The 16,341-nt window shown below is 43.9% G+C and overlaps 1 protein-coding gene across 4 annotated transcripts in view; it reads left to right on the top strand.

Annotated features, from left to right (window-relative positions):
* ZMYM2 (zinc finger MYM-type containing 2) overlaps nucleotides 1–16,341 on the top strand; it is a 69,272-nt gene that overhangs the window by 12,468 nt on the left and 40,463 nt on the right. For all 4 annotated transcript variants that reach the window (XM_083169933.1, XM_083169932.1, XM_083169934.1 and 1 more), the window contains exons 2-5: nucleotides 1,577–2,382; nucleotides 9,753–10,038; nucleotides 11,218–11,380; nucleotides 11,725–11,937. In XM_083169933.1, the coding sequence (XP_083026059.1) occupies nucleotides 1,650–2,382; nucleotides 9,753–10,038; nucleotides 11,218–11,380; nucleotides 11,725–11,937 (1,395 nt within the window). In that variant the 5' untranslated portion in view covers nucleotides 1,577–1,649. The remainder of the gene's footprint in view (nucleotides 1–1,576; nucleotides 2,383–9,752; nucleotides 10,039–11,217; nucleotides 11,381–11,724; nucleotides 11,938–16,341) is intronic.

Genomic DNA, 16,341 nt, shown 5'->3' on the forward strand with positions numbered 1-16,341 from the left:
GCCAATGATTTTTTTCCTTCTAAGAACTCTGAAGTGTGCCAGAGAGGTGGATGTTAATTAATTTCATTCCAGTGTGATGAGTGTGGGAAATTCATCTTAAGCTGTGGACACACGGTGCAATTCCGGTTATCGAATTTGACTATATAGTCAAAATCAAATAGAAAGTTAGTCTGAATCGCACATCTGGTGAGCAGCAATATGTGTAAAGTGATTCGCATTGTTTTATTTCTCAGTTTCTGTGGAGCAAATATTGGTAAAAATCTGTGTGAAATTTCCATTATATGTTCTTGTTTCTGAACTTGTTATCCTGTTACAAAATTTGAATCAAAAGGATCTGATAAACTCTCCTCCTTTAATATAATAAGGAATTAAAAGCATTGGATGCACTCTTTGAATGACAGTAGGTCTTACGGCAGTGGTCCCAACTGTTTGCATAGGCAATCTGGGGTGCCTCGGGTTGGGGGTCCACAACCAAGGCAAATTATATATGCTCAAAGTGATAGCCAAAACCAGTGCTGGCCAATCATAGAATGTATGGACAATTATGCTGCCCATACATATGTGAGATATCGCATGCAATCCTTCGATTTCAACCGCATCTGGTCGAGAAATCGAATGATTGTTTGCATTTATATGGGGACATTCGGCGCGATGCGCGGGCACGCCAGTCAAATGTCTGGTCTCAAGATCTTATGTGCTGCAAATAATATCTATCGTATCGCAGGAGCGATCGCATGTGGTTTTTAACCACATGCGATGCTCAAATGCGATCCGCAGGTGGGGGCGGAGGGAACGCTTTTTCATCGGCGTGGGGATGGGGAGAGGGGGCCGGAGGGACTGCTGGCGGCGTGGGAGATGGTGGTCAGAGGGCGGCATTATGTAGCGCAAGAAGCGCTAGCGGGGGTCTGTCAGTGGTGGCGGCAGAAGTGTTTAAAACACTGGGCAGCCCTCTGATTGGCTGAGTTATCTCAGCCAATCAGAGGGCTGCCCAGTGTTTAAACAATTCTACCACCACCACTGACTGACCCCCGCAGCGCTAGCGCTTATTGCGCTACATAACGCCGCCCTCTTCCAGCACCCCGATGTGCCATCTCAAGATGGCATGCGGCATCGGGTGCTGCCAAGGGGACACTTTAGCACCACAAGATGCGATCGGGTTCGATGGACATCGCACATATGTATGGGCAGCACAGTTAAGCACACTTTTCTTTTTAATCTATTCATAAGAAACTTTTTGACTTGGTGTGCCTTGAGCAAATGCTGATATGCAACGACACCCTTGTCAAGAAAGTTTGGGAACCACTGTCTTACGGTTAACTTCTTGCGGGAAACCGCCCTGAAGTAAGAACCGCAAGGGGGAGGGGTTTCATTTTTCTGTAGCTGGCATTTCCCAGACTACTAGTTCCTATGGGTTCCGTGCTTTGTTAATGCCATACTGGTATGTACAGTTCACCTATTACAAAATGTGTTATTCCTGTTTTAAGAAATGTTTTGTGGTCTACTAGAGTGTAACGTTTCTATATTTATTTATTTGCCACCTAAAATAACATATTTTTCTTTGATCATATTTTGATAGGTTACCTGGAATGTTCACTGGCCCTATAGGAAGGTTTCATTGATAAGGAACTTGTGGTCCTCCATCTAATGCAATGGCTACAGGACTAAAAAATGTGGGCAATGCTTTTGGCGGCCCGATGCCCTCCAAAACCTTCCAGACCACATCCATTGTAGATGTTGATGACGACGACGATGTTGTTTTCATTGAACCTGTACAGATTCCTCAGAATACCCCTCCGGGTCCACCAAGAAGTGCGGGATTTTCTTCATCGAAAAATGAAAAACACAGGGCAGATCCCAAATCCTACTCTTCCAGCAAGGATGCAGAATCTAGCAGGGGAGCGATAGCAGAGACGATCATCATTGATGATGAGGAAGAACCTGAGCCCAGTCGGCTGCATGACAAAAATGCTTCCACTTTTAGCCATCGCAGACTTTTGGGTTCCACCAAGTCTGTTAATGCGGATTTTCCATCTCCATTCTCAAGCAACAAACCAAATGCTGGGATGAGTACTGGTATTACTACTGAGCCTGACTCTGAGATCCAAATCGCAAACGTCACCACTCTGGAATCTGGAGTTAGTGCTGTTGGTGAAAGTCGGGATATGAATCTGATGATTACTCATGTCACATCGCTGCAAAATCCTGGCATGGGAGAGGTGTCTAATGGATTACAGGCAACGCATTTTGGTGGCCATCTTCAGACATATCCTTCTCCACTTACCTCACAGGCCAAGTCTACAACGGGTCCTTATAACCCAGGAAGAATTAATGTTGGTGGCGATGTTTTCCAAAACGGGGAATCTGCAACACATCATACTCCTGGTGAGTGGAAAATGTGCAGTCTATACCTCCAATTTGAAATGTTGCATTTTTTTTTTTTTTATGTGGATAAGTCTGACCCATATGGGGCCTACACACTGGGAGATGTGTGGAGCTTTCTGTGCTATACTACATCGCTCATTTATTATTTATTTATTTACAGTTTCTTATATAGTGCAGCAGATTCCGTTGCGCTTTACAATAGTAGACAGTGATAAAACAAACTGGGTAACAACAGACAGACTTGGAGGTAGGAGGGCCCTGCTGCAAGCTTACAATCTATAGGGACATAGGAGGGAAACACAAGGACGGGCACCAGTAATAGCATAGCAGTCCCACCAAGTTACAAGTCCAGAAGGGAAGCTATATAATACATAAGTGCTGCGCTATATAAGAAACTGTAAATAAATAAATAATAAATAAGTGCCTCAGAGGGTTATGCGTGTAGAACTTAAATATGATAGGCTTGCCTGAAGAGGTGAGTTTTCAGGGAACGCTAGAAAGTTTGGCTGGGCTAGTGGAGAGTCTTATTGTGCGTGGAAGGGCATTCCATAGGGTGGGAGCAGCCCAATGAAAGTCCTGTAATAGTGAATGGGAGCCGGTGATCCGTGCTCATCAAGATCGCAATCTGTCAGGGCCAGTGTTCTCCGGTGAGAACACTGGCCCTGACTAATATCCAACATGCTGGATAGTAATTGCCGGGTTATAGCGACACGCAGAGCTGTGCACCGCTATGGCTCTACACACGTAGCGATGTAGGGGCATTTTCTGTGAGATCGCATAGAAAATGCCCCTAATGTGTGTAGGCCCCAATAGTTCAAGTAATCAGTGATTGGGCCATCTGTTCAGAATGTTTGCCAACAGAAGAGTTCTAGAACATATTATTTTGTATGCCCCTGCTGGGCATTTATATGAATAGCCGCCTAACAGCGTAATACAATCGTTTCTTTTTAGCGCCAATTAGTATTGACTCTCCTAAACGCATCAGGTTGATCTGCAGAGTCTAAATCTGTGTAAAGTAGTTTGGGTCCTAAACTGCCTTTCCACACGTTTATTCTCACTTCTTGTAGTGTTCATTCTAGCACTCGCCATATTTGAAAACCCATGCAGTTCCTCTTCCCTGCCTGGGGTGTCGCTGTCTGCTGTGGTGTTTCTAGCACAGGTCTGGTTTGCATATCAGTGCTGATATACAGATCACACTGTGCTAGAAGCACTACAGCAGACAGCGAAACCCCAGGCAGGGAAGAGGAACTGCATGGGTTTTCAAATATGGCGAGTGCTAAAATGAACACCACTACTTGTATAATGTAAGCGGAAAGTCTCTCCCCCACAGCTAACAAGTGTTTAAATGGAGCAACAGGTGAATTGCTCTTTTGCAGTGGTTCTCAACCTTGGTCCTCGGCCCAACAGTGCACATTTTCCAGGTCACCCGGCAGGTACACAGCTGCACTCATTATTCACTGACACATTTTAAAAGGTGGAGCTAATTATTTTACCTGGGATTCTGTTTGGAGATCTGAAAAACGTGCACTGTTGTATTCTAGTTTTTCAATTTTTAAAATATTAATCTCTTGCATTGAAATGAATGGGTAGATACGCACCGGCAGATGTATTTAACTTGCATGTTGTTTTTCCTGCAACATCCATGTGGTGAACGTGCCTGGATCCCTAACAGTAAAGGCCCCCATACATTATGCGATTTGGGCCCAATTTCACCCGATTCGGATGAATCTGGCTGTGAAATCGTCCCAAATCGCATGTTTTGACACCCTATCCGACCTGATGCGCGGTCCAGTGCGCATCGGATCGGAGTCGGGCAGTCGCACCGGCTGCACATAAGATTTTCTAAATCTTATGTGCAGTCTCTCTCCGGGCAGGGTCAGCGGGCGGGGGACGCCGGGGAAGGTGAGCTGACAAATAGTCAGCAGGCGGGAGACACCGGGCATGGGGAGAGAGGCTGCCAAGGGCAGCTGACACTATAGATAGCGGGCGGGGGGACGCCGGTGAACCGGCGAGGGGAACAGCTCACTGCTGGGCAGGAGGACCAGGCAGACGCAGCTTCAATACAAACGAATGGGGAGGCAGTGATTGGCTGAGAGAGCTCTCATTCTTTGTATAGGTTTTTTTCTTCCTTGAAGCTGCGTCTGTCTGGTCCTGCCCAGCACGTGAGCTGTTCCTCTCGCCGTTTCACCGGCGTCCCCCCGCCTGCTGCCTATGTGTACACTGCCCCTGCCAGCCTCTCCCCATGCCCGGATCAACAGTGTCCCCGACCAGCTGACTCCCCGACCAGCTGACTATTTGTCAGCTCACCCTGCCCAGCTGTTCCCTGCTGCTCCCCAGCGTCCCCCACCCGGCTCTCCCCCTGCAGCTCCCCGGGGACTGCATATGATAAATCCATGAGATTTATCATATGCAAAATTTGGCACATCAACTGCCTAATCGTGTGTTACCCTCCCGGGGAGCTGCAGGGGAAATCAAGTCCGACTTGTCCCTTTACAATTCTTTACCAAGAAACACAGGCTCCCTCTCCCCCTATGTATCCTGCGGTACTTGTTTCCTAGCAGGGTGCTCAGTACGCTTTTAGCTATTGGCATCGGATCGCACAGCGTGTATAGTGCCGTGCCATGCGATGTCCATATTAAGTGCACAGGAGTGCTTATACAATGAAATATCGCATGGGATCGGAGGGCACCATAGAAACTGTGCGATGCAATATTTCATTGTAGAAGCACCCATGCGATGAGATGTTGTGTGTGCTTACTATTGAAAGCACCTATGCCATTGTTTTGCGTCACCTCCACTATCGACGCCACCCTGAAGTGTGGCGAGCACAGCTGGACGTGTCCTCCGACCTTTTCATACCCCCCAGTATCCACGTCGGTGTGGAGTTGATTTTATATAGTGTGGCGAGGGGATGCGTATTAATTTACATGTATACCGCGTCCCCTCGCGTGCCACGCTTCGGGCTCGGTGGCTCGCTGCACTCGCCACACTTTATAAAATCCACTCCACACCGACGTGGATAGTGTGGTTATGAAAAGGTCGGAGGACGCAGGGCTCGCCGCGCTTCGGGGTGGCGTGGATAGTGGTGTTTTAGGTACACATTCACACCTGCAATATCATACAGCTGACACAGTAATGACGACATGTGTTAACTAAGAACTGTAATTTACTTAAATAATTAAAAAGCATAATGAATTAATCACACTAATTACATTAAATACTGATAATAAGAACAATGAATCAACTGACAACATTACCACGTTAATTAGTAAAAAATAATGAAAGCAAACCTATTAAAAAATCAGTTAATCCTCTTTAGGGAGGAACGTAAGTGCTCACAGGATGCGATCAAATGGGTTATCCCCACCCAATGTCTTTCTCCACATAAACTCCTGCAAATAGAATTGGAGCTGGTGGCGTGCTGTTTCTCTTTGGCGCTTATTGCGCCATTTGCATGCACCCCAAAGTCTCTCCACATTCTGGGTATGAACCCCTGTGGCCGGGTCTATGAAATTAAAATGGTCATTTACTTGGGCGTGCGGATAACCTGCAAGTTCCAGCTGTTCAGTGCTGTACGCCCTCCAGCAGTTCATGTAAATAGTGGTTCCTGGCTCAATATTGTCAATTATAGCCGCCATCAAAGTGGTGGCATCACGTCTGGGCACCATGGTGAGGAAACACTGTCCAGTTTCCCGACAAATCCCCCAAAAATCCACTGCTATGGTAACGTACGGCCAACATTGCTCTTCTGCTTGACAAACAAGCTCTCATTGACCTCCACGATGTGCCATGGACCACCGATGCGGTGCTGTTGCTGCGCCGAGAGGTCCATGGTGCAAGCCTCCCGCATCCATCTGTTGTACAGGACCGCTGTCGTCTTTGATTTGTCCAGCTGTTGCTGACAGTAGTCGATGGATGTCAGCTCCTGGGCCCATGAATAGATGAACCAAGGTGACAAAGGATAAGCGGCACCCTGGAAACCAGTGGGCCGCTCTATGGCTCACCTTGAGACGGCAAGCTTTAACATGGCACCGCCACATACACTCCTTCACTGACAGGCGTATAGCGTGCCCATTAGCGCAATTCTGCGTCAGCGGAAGGAGATCATGCTGCTGGAAGGAGTGGATAGCCTCCTCCTTCGTCTAGGGCAAGCTGAACATATTCATAGATACAGCCATTTCCACAGCTTGCTATAATTCACCAGCAGCTCTGAGGGATCTTCCAGTACTGTCAGAAAATCACCTCAGAGTGATTCTGAGAGGATCTGACAGGGGGCAGGAATGACAGGGGGTGGTACTGAAATCGCATCGCACGCCACTATAAGGCCACATGCGATGCGATTTCAGTACGGTACCGCACGTACTGAAACGGGGCGCCCTGCTAGCAAACAAGTACCTATCCTGCTTGCAGTTTTAATTTGGTGCCTTAACCCTTTGAGTGCCAACATTACTATGAGATCCTCCAAATACCCATCAGCAGCGACTGGTTGGTTTTTTTTGTTGGGGGGGGGGGGGGGGGGGGGTTGCAAAATTTAATTGACTTGGCTGTATTTGTATTTATTATTAATAAAATAATAGTCGCTGTAAGCAGTACTGGCATTTTTAGCTGATATTTTGAGAATATCTCAGCAACATTGGCACTCAAAGGGTTAAGGAAGAGCACACTTTTTAGGGGTCTCCTGTTAGTCACTCATAGTTTTAATACACTTTTTTGATATATATATATATATATTTTATTCATTGTACTTTTCATATTTTCATATTCAGAGTGCACATTTTCATTGATCAAATAGCTGGACTTTGTGGTGCAACCCGCCCCCACACACACACACACACAAATATTTTGTTTTAATATCCATGAAATCTGCATTAGTTATTTTAAATATATGGTGACCATAGGACCATTGACTGTATTTTTATTTATTGTGGATGACATGTTCTGCACATGTTGAACACAAGGCAAACCCTGGCACATGCTTGTTTAGTTTTATTTTAGGTTTTGGATTCTAGTTATTGGGGAGATGCATTTCCGCCTCCAGAGTTGCAACCTGAATTGTTATAAACATGGCAGTTTGGGGGTTGAGCGCACACATTGTGGCTTTAGAAGGATCTACTGTTTGCACAGTTAAACCCAACACTAATGGGCACAAATACCTGGGCATGCGCGACCAACAGGGCAACAGTATCCCCAGTGGGCATTTAATACGTTTCGCCCCCAAAATAATTGACTTTGTCTTCTGATTTCTGTTGCAATGTTTTATTTTATGCTGTATCCATGTATAAATTTATCCTAAGCGTTTAATGGAAAAGGCTCAATCTCGTCGATTTTTGGGAGTGTGCGCAGAAATCTAACAAAACCTAGGTTGGCGATGTTTTTTGTGCCCAAGCTAGTTCTCACGACTAAACACCCACAAGTAACCGGCATTCTCTGACATTGCTGACTTGTATAGCTCTGGAAGATTTATTTAATAACCGTTATTTATATAGCGCACACATATTCCAAACGCTTTACAGAGAATATTTGAACATTCGCATCGGTCCCTGCCCCAGTGGAGCTAACAATCTATATTCCCTACTACATGTACACGTACACAGACATTTAACAGTTAATTTTGTTGTGAGCCTATTAACCTACCAGTATATTTTTGGATTATGGGAGGAAATTGGAGCACCCTGAGTAAAACCACTCAAGCTCACGGAGAATATACAAGCTCCTTGGTTGCATAGGGAGAGGTATCAGCAGTAGAAAGAAAGAAGTAATAATGCCACTGTATAGGTCATTGGTACGACCTCACCTAGAGTATTGTGTTCAGTTCTGGAGGCCATATCGCCAGAAAGATATAAATACATTAGAGACTGTACAAAGAAGGGCAACTAAAATGGTGCATGGCCTATATCACAAAACGTACCAGGAAAGACTAAAAGATCTTAATATGTATAGCTTATAGCAGAGAAGGGAAAGGGGGGACATGATAGAAACTTTCAAATATATCAAGGGCTTTAACAAGGTACAGGTGGGAGACATTCTTCACAGGAAGAGGAGCAACAGAACACGAGGACATGCACTGAGACTAGAGGGAGGAAAATTCAGGGGAAATGTGAGGAAGAATTTTTACACAGAAAGAGTAGTAGATAAGTGGAATAGCCTACCATCAGAGGTGGTAGATGCAAATACAGTAGTACAATTTATACATGCTTGGGATAGGCATATTGATATCCTTACAAAAAAAATAAGGATCAAATATGGTTTGAGGTAACATGTTTAAAAAAAGGGGCAGACTAGATGGGCCAAGTGGTTCTTATCTGCCGTCAAATTCTATGTTTCTATGTTTCTCCACACAGGGCCATGGTGTGAAACAAACCCATGACCTCAGTGCTGTGAGGCAGTAATGCTAACCATTACAGATCTCTCCCAGCACTGATCACAGCACTGAATTGAATTGATCCATTAAGCCTAGAAATTGAATGCTTTGTGTGGGGCCAGTTAAGTTGGCCATACATCAGAAAGATATTGTACCCAATCATACAATCTCAGGTGATTGTAAGATGGATTGTATGCAGATTGGGTACACATCTTATGTACACAATCATACAATCATGCAGCAGATGGATTGTATGACTGATTGTATGATGGATTGTATGCACATCTTGTGTACACAATCATACAGCAGATGGATTCTATGATGGATTGTTAGTAGATTGTGTGTCCAAAAACCACCAAGGACTGCCGGGGATTTCAAGGGAAATTGTACACAATCATGAGCGCAATCGATCTTAAGATCGATCTTTCTGATGTATGGCCAGCTTTAGGGCTTTTTGTACCTTGATATTTGTTGGGGGTACTTCTGCTATTTACTGAGTGTTTACCGGGTGCCAAAAACAGCTGACATTTTGGTCATTTCTGCTCTCCTCCTCAAGGCTGAAGGTGGAGGAATGTCCCTATTCATGCTCAAATAAAGCAACAATTGAGATGTTCCATCGGGCACCATCTGTTGGCAGATGGGGTTAAAATATTGAATTTCCTTTAGGGGCAATTCAGTTGTTTGGGCGTACACCACTAACAGCACTTTTCCCAGCCGGGCAAAACCCAGTGCTTTTGGCAGCTTCAACAGTATTGGGTGCTCGTTCCGAGCAATTGAGTCGCCACCATTGACATCAGTACACATTCGTTGATTACCTAACTCCTGGGGTTTGTTTAGTCCTGTGTTAAATTTCCCCAGAAACTTAAAATGAGGTAAAGGTACAGGGGTGGGTTGGGGTGAGCATTACAAGGCCTATGGTATGGTTACTCCTATGAGATACTGGTAGCTAGCCTTGAATATATGCCTACTAAATACCTTTGTGTTTAATGCTAAGCCTTTCCTCTTTCAGATGCCTGGATATCTCAGTCTGCATCTTTCCCACGGAATCAGCAGCCAGGTGTGGACACAGCGTCTCCGGTGGCCTCTCTTCCAAAACAAGTTTTGCAGTCTCCTTCGCAGCAGCAGCAGCCTCCAAAAGCTGTGAAAGTAACATGTGCAAACTGCAAGAAGCCGCTTCAGAAGGGGCAGACCGCCTATCAGCGCAAAGGGTCTACCCATCTGTTTTGTTCCACTTCTTGCTTGTCATCCTTCTCACAGAAACCAGCCCCAAAGAAGCTCTGCACTATGTGCAAAAAGTAAGCCTCCCAAGAACACGGTTTTATAGATATCCGTAAATATTGTAGGTGGTCATACAAAGTAGTTCTTGGAGATCCGTTAACTTCTCCTGTGGCTACCATTAGGGAGCTCAAAAAATTGAATGTCTGGAAAGTTGGGTGCCCTATCCTGGACTTTAGAAGGGAACCCTGATTATTTTTCCATGATCAGTGCGATTAAAAGAAAACATTTGAATTGCGATACCCAATCTCCTGTTATTTTAGACAGGACATCGGGCACGCACAGAGATTCAATCAGCCACCTTGTAGTGTGTGTAGAAACCTTTTAGATAGTCAAATAACCAGGTCTGTGCTGGGCAAATGCCGAAAGTGGAGTGCTTGTATTATCTTGTAACTACTTTATGAATATATATGTGTGTGTGTGTGTGTATATATATATGTATATGTGTGTTTTTTTTTTTGTTTTTTTTTAGCCAATGGGGGACACTGGGAGTGGTTACTATGGTGAGTGCAGGAGATACAGGCACCAAGGAGTTAACTTCTTTGAGTGCAGCAGAGGCTTCTATTCCCTTGTAACCCATCTGCTCCAGGCTTGCTAGTTTTTTCTTGGTGCCTTCTTTTTCATGATTACCACGATTAGTGCAACGCGTACCCTCGCAATTTACTGTAGTCCAGTAGATCGTAAAGCATAAAAAAAGTCCAAAGTAAGAAAAAAGTTGGCGAAGACTCCTGTTCTAGCTAAAGGGGATGATGGCCTTTCTTGTTGCCCTGGACTGGATGAAGAGAGCTTGGTATGTGGGTCTCCTAAATCTATGAATTGAGGCTCTGTGATCGTGAGCCCCCCCCCCTTTGCCCTGTGTCTTAGTCATTCTGGCTAGCTTTAGGCAGGCTGGGTGCCAGTGACCAGTGCTCACCAATACCCCACATTCCCAGTGTCCACCATGGTCTACGTTTATGCACCCACACAATTGAACATATCATGTTATGATTTCAGCAACCCCTCCTGAAGGTCATAGCCAGGTTTAAGTTGTAGTGACTCAGCACACATGTTTTCCTGATCTGACCTTCGGTGGTGGTCTTTTTTGTTGTTGTTATAATAAGAAAATGTTCTCTCAGTGGAATATGGACCTGTTGATCTATCAATGTGTAAATGCTGTTCAGTAAAGTCTTTGCTGAGGTGGCTTCCTCTTTGTTTTCCAGAGATATCACAACAATGAAAGGTACAATTGTCGCTCAAGTTGATTCAAGCGAGTCCTTCCAGGAGTTCTGCAGTACTTACTGTTTATCACTTTATGAGGACAAGCAGAATTCTGCCAAAAATCAAAGCAAATCAAGATGCACTATTTGTGGCAAATTAACAGAGGTATATTCACTTTCACTATCAGACATAACTGTGAATACAGATGATGTAATGATGCATTGAAATGGTAAATGTAACATGCCTATGCAGTCGCTGTTGGGGTACAAAGTAAACTTCTAATGCCTGTTTTGGTGAGTGTGTGATGTTCACTTGATATACGGGGTCAAAAAGTGAAGGCACCGATGATGGCTGTTTTGTTAGTAGCAGGGCTTTGGAACCAGATTTGTATTTCTTCTGGAAATTAAAGGTCTTCTATCCAGAATAGTATTGGAATTCTGATACACGTGTGCCTGCTTTGTACATGGGAGGATCTCTTATCTTAACGTTTTTTTTTTTTTCCTTCTCAGATTCGTCATGAAGTTAGTTTCAAAAACATGACCCACAAGCTGTGTAGCGATCACTGCTTCAATCGCTACAGGATGGCCAATGGCTTGATCATGAATTGCTGCGAGCAATGCGGTGAATATCTGCCAAGCAAGGGTGCCGGAGACAATATACTCATGGTTGACGGCCAGTGGAAGAGGTTCTGCAGTCCAGCCTGCCTCAGTGAATTTAAGCTGGTAAACTTTTCAAGTGTTCCCAACATATTCTACTAGCAAGGAAAGAAAGTTCTGCATTGTCATAGTGTGCACACAATGCTATGCAGTTGTACCAGGCGCCTTTCTATACTGAACATGTGAAACAATGAGTGGGAACCTGCGTAAACTGTTTTCCTAAACAATAGGGATGGTTGGTATTGTCTGTTCACCAGCCCCTGTTGACTCTCAGGTCTGTTAAAACATATCAGATGTATCAGAAAAGTTACAATTTAAACAGATTATACTTCTATAGAACGCTTACTTTTCCCTTGTTCTCGCTGCTTGTAGACCTCATTTCTGGAACATACAGGCAAAGCTTACCTATCACATGTGCCTTTTCTATTCCAATGTTTTCCAGCAAAGACCAAAAACCTATTTGTGTACTTTTTGTTTATATACTTTAAACTTGTAGCTGTTATAAGATGTGTACACATGGGGTGTAAAGAAGAGTGCTAGAAAGATAGAACCTACTTTTTTAAAAATTTCTCCTAAAGAAATTTCATCCTTCATGTATCGGGCAGTTAGAGAACAGTCCAGATGCACTAACTTTTGCTATGGTATAAGCACACATGATGTGCTCTGATACTATATAAAGGAGGAGGTGTGTGGCAAATGATGGGCGCTATGTGTTCCTGTCATTATTGCTATTTATAAGATGGCAAGCAGATGTGCCACCCAATGCAGCTATAATTGCCCCATCACCGCAGCAGGGACAGCAGCACCTGGTAGCGGCAGCTACCGGGCTGCACAGGGGAAGCTCACAAAGAGTTTGTGAACGCTGCAGGCCACGTTTCAATTGAACTAAATTAAGTCCACTCCCTTGCACATGTTCCACTTGTTCCACTGCAAGGACACACGTTAAACATGTAAGATGAAACCTGTGTATACAAGCACTTTTATGAAACCGTTTTGTAGGTTTTTTTTTTTTTTGCAGTGCTACCCCTTGTTGCATGTGTTGCAGTTAGGCCTGGTAACTAAGACTATTTAGATTAAATAGTAATATGCTGTTGTTGCCAATTCGCCCTCTAGGGTTCTGAACCAGCCCACCAGCAAGTTGGTATTAAACGCCTGCTTGCCATTTGAGAAATATTTGCACCATGATAGACAAGTCTAAGCTAGTTTTTACAGGTCTAAAAAGTCACGCCTGTCAAGTTTAAATTTCCAACGTTCAGATTTATTCCATGTGAGAACCGGTATGAGCAAATTGTGCCAAAACGCCTCTCATGTTTTTGTTTTTTTTTGTAACCTAGATAAGTTTGTTTTGTACATGTGCACACACATTTACATATTATTTACTATAGCAATATAATTATTGTATATGTAGTTTACTTTGTCAGTGTTTGAGTAGTTTTATAGTTGTACAATTTTCAAAGAATCATTTTGGATTTTGAGCATTTAGATCCCAGATTTGGTGTGAAAGTTGGTCTTAAATAGCACATTAAGAGTAAATTCTACAACTTTTAGTAATGTTTATATTTAACCTCTTATTTTACAATTAACATTACTATTTGCCTTAATATAGTAAAGTACTGTTCTAGTTTTGTATAAGGTATTGCATTCCATATATGTTCTGGGGATGGTTGCTACACGTAACTATAAATATGTCCTGTAAGAACAGTGACCTGTTGTGGCATATGGATGGGGCTACGGACTTGTAGACTAGTTGTGTCTAGCTCCTACCAGTAAATATAGATAATATATTTTGGTGATGGCGTTTAAGTTTGTTCTCGGCAGTGATTTTTAATTATCAAATAATTTTATTAATTTTAAATTTAATTTGTTGATAAAAGTTAGGTTTAAGATTAGTGTTATTTGTGTTTATTTTTTCCCCCATGGTTTCTTGTTTCCACACTTTAGGCTATTTAGTTGTTTGTTGTTCCTCACACACAGCAGCTTGCCCTCACACACAGCAGCTTGCCCTCACACACAGCAGCTTGCCCTCACACACAGCAGCTTGCCCTCACACACAGCAGCTTGCCCTCACACACAGCAGCTTGCCCTCACACACAGCAGCTTGCCCTCACACACAGCAGCTTGCCCTCACACACAGCAGCTTGCCCTCACACACAGCAGCTTGCCCTCACACACAGCAGCTTGCCCTCACACACAGCAGCTTGCCCTCACACACAGCAGCTTGCCCTCACACACAGCAGCTTGCCCTCACACACAGCAGCTTGCCCTCACACAATTTTAATTAATTTTAAATACAAGTACATAAACATTCTTTGGTTTCACTGTCATGCAGTCAAAATATCTACGTACCAAATTGTACCAGTATAATTTGTAAAATGAAAACATCTGTAAAATTTTAACATTTATGTCAATGTCACAAAGGAGTAATTTCCTTTGAAAGCTGAGTACACACAATTGACTCCCTGGCTGATCGGATTAAACAACATAAGGGGCTACAGCGTGTAAGTGTCCTGAGCACTTAAGGGGGTTGCAGTCTGCAAGAATCTGGAGAGCATATGGGGGGGGGGGGGGGGGGGTCTTGTGGAAATGTCCTGAGAACGTCAGACAAAATAAGGAAGATAACAGACATAGTTGCCACTTGTGTAAATCTATTAATACGAAGCCTTTAATATAAAATTATATATATTACCAAAGTTATATTTTATTAAAAGTAATATAACAAACATACTACACCACCTCAATTAATTCTAAAACATTGTTGCATGAATATATATATATATATATATAATACTGCACTACGACACTTCTAATTAGTGAAGTTTTGTTATGCAAGGGGCTCACAGCGGCTGTTTGAAAGGGCAGGCCATAGTTTCTCAAACTCAATGCTCAGGACCCCAATTAGTTCGTGTTTTGCAGGTCACTACCAGACCATCTCAATTTAAAAAAAATAAAAAAGTTTGTAATGAATACACCAGTGCTCCTGCTGGGTGACCTGGGAAACATGACAGCTTGAGGTCCTGAGATTGAGAACCACTGGTGTAGACAAGTCCTGTGCCTTTATATTATTAATGTGTTTCATTCATAGGTTCAGTAGGAGCATAGTGTAATATGTTACTACTGATCTTCCTTTGTGTGGAGCTGAGCTGTAACCGTTCTCATTTGATGACAATGCTGGTGACGAACGTATACGATCATTTGCTTACAGCATATTCAAGCTATCTGGATTAATGTTTGTCCTTTAAAGCACAATGCAGATGTTTAAATATTGAGCCAGCCTGTTCATTTCATACTTCACATCAGGGCTCTTTTTCTGAACAGTCAGTTACTGCTGCATCTAGTATTGGAGCAAGGTAGCAAACGCGCCACTTAATATAATGCTCTAAGGGGGAATTCGCTTGTATGCCCAGCTACGCGCATATGGGGTGATTCAGGTTGGTTTGCAAAAGCATACGCCTTCTTTAATGAACCATGTGCACTGCAGGTTGGGCAACTGTTACATGTACATAGAGATTTGGGTGAGATAATTTGATTCTGCAGGGTAAATATTGGTTGCTTTATTCTAACTCTCTGCACATGTTACATCCGCCCCACCTGCAGTGCACATGGTTTTGTCCATTATAGAAGGACTTTTCTCTTTCAAACCAACCTGAATTAGGCTCATAGTTTTGACTTCGGGCATAGTTCTTTGAAACACTGGCAATGGCATCCAAACTCGCACGCTTCACGGCCCCTTTTACTGCCCGATTAGTAGTTTTTTTCTGCAAATAAATGTCCCTGAGCGATTGGTACTGTCGGTGCTCACACCCGCAATGTCTTTGCGGGTAATTGGATTGGCACCAACACTGAGCGGGACATCGCATACAATCGAATCGCCCCCTGCCTAAAGGTGCATATACACTAAGGAAACTTCTCCCAGCGTATATGCAGAGTGGTTGTTTTTTTTACCCCTCAGGGGTGGGTGGCTTTCCATAGCGGGGCGCTATGATGTGGGAGTGTTCAAAAGTGCTCACCACTCATGGGCGGCTTTTGAGCTGAAAAGAAGCATAAACGGCAAATCTGAGCTGCTTTCAGCTCAAAATCGCCCACTGTGCATGGGCCTTAAGAGATATTAAAATTTAAAAAAGCACCATCCAAATTCAGCAAGTATATCCCGCAGACTAAATTACCCCAGGAGCTGAGCGGAAAATAGTCAGTAAAGCCACATACTGCTATTTCTTGTCACTATGGTTTCAGGTAAATTGGTTGGTCAAAGATGTGGCTTGTCAAAGCTTTCACAGTATTAAGGGGGGTATTCAATCGCCGGCGACCATCTCCCCACGGGGGAGATGGTCGCCGGGCCCTATTCAATGCTGTCCCCGACAGCATTGAACAGGGTTTCTCTGCAGAATGAGCCCGACTTCTCTAGCTGTCAGGCTCGTTCTGCCGAGAACGGCCAGGAAGTGATGAGCTGCCGGCTGCAGCTCGCCTCTTCCC

The sequence above is a fragment of the Crinia signifera genome, chromosome 2 (assembly GCF_055691185.1).
Source record: "Crinia signifera chromosome 2, ASM5569118v1, whole genome shotgun sequence".
Lineage (NCBI taxonomy): Eukaryota > Metazoa > Chordata > Amphibia > Anura > Myobatrachidae > Crinia > Crinia signifera.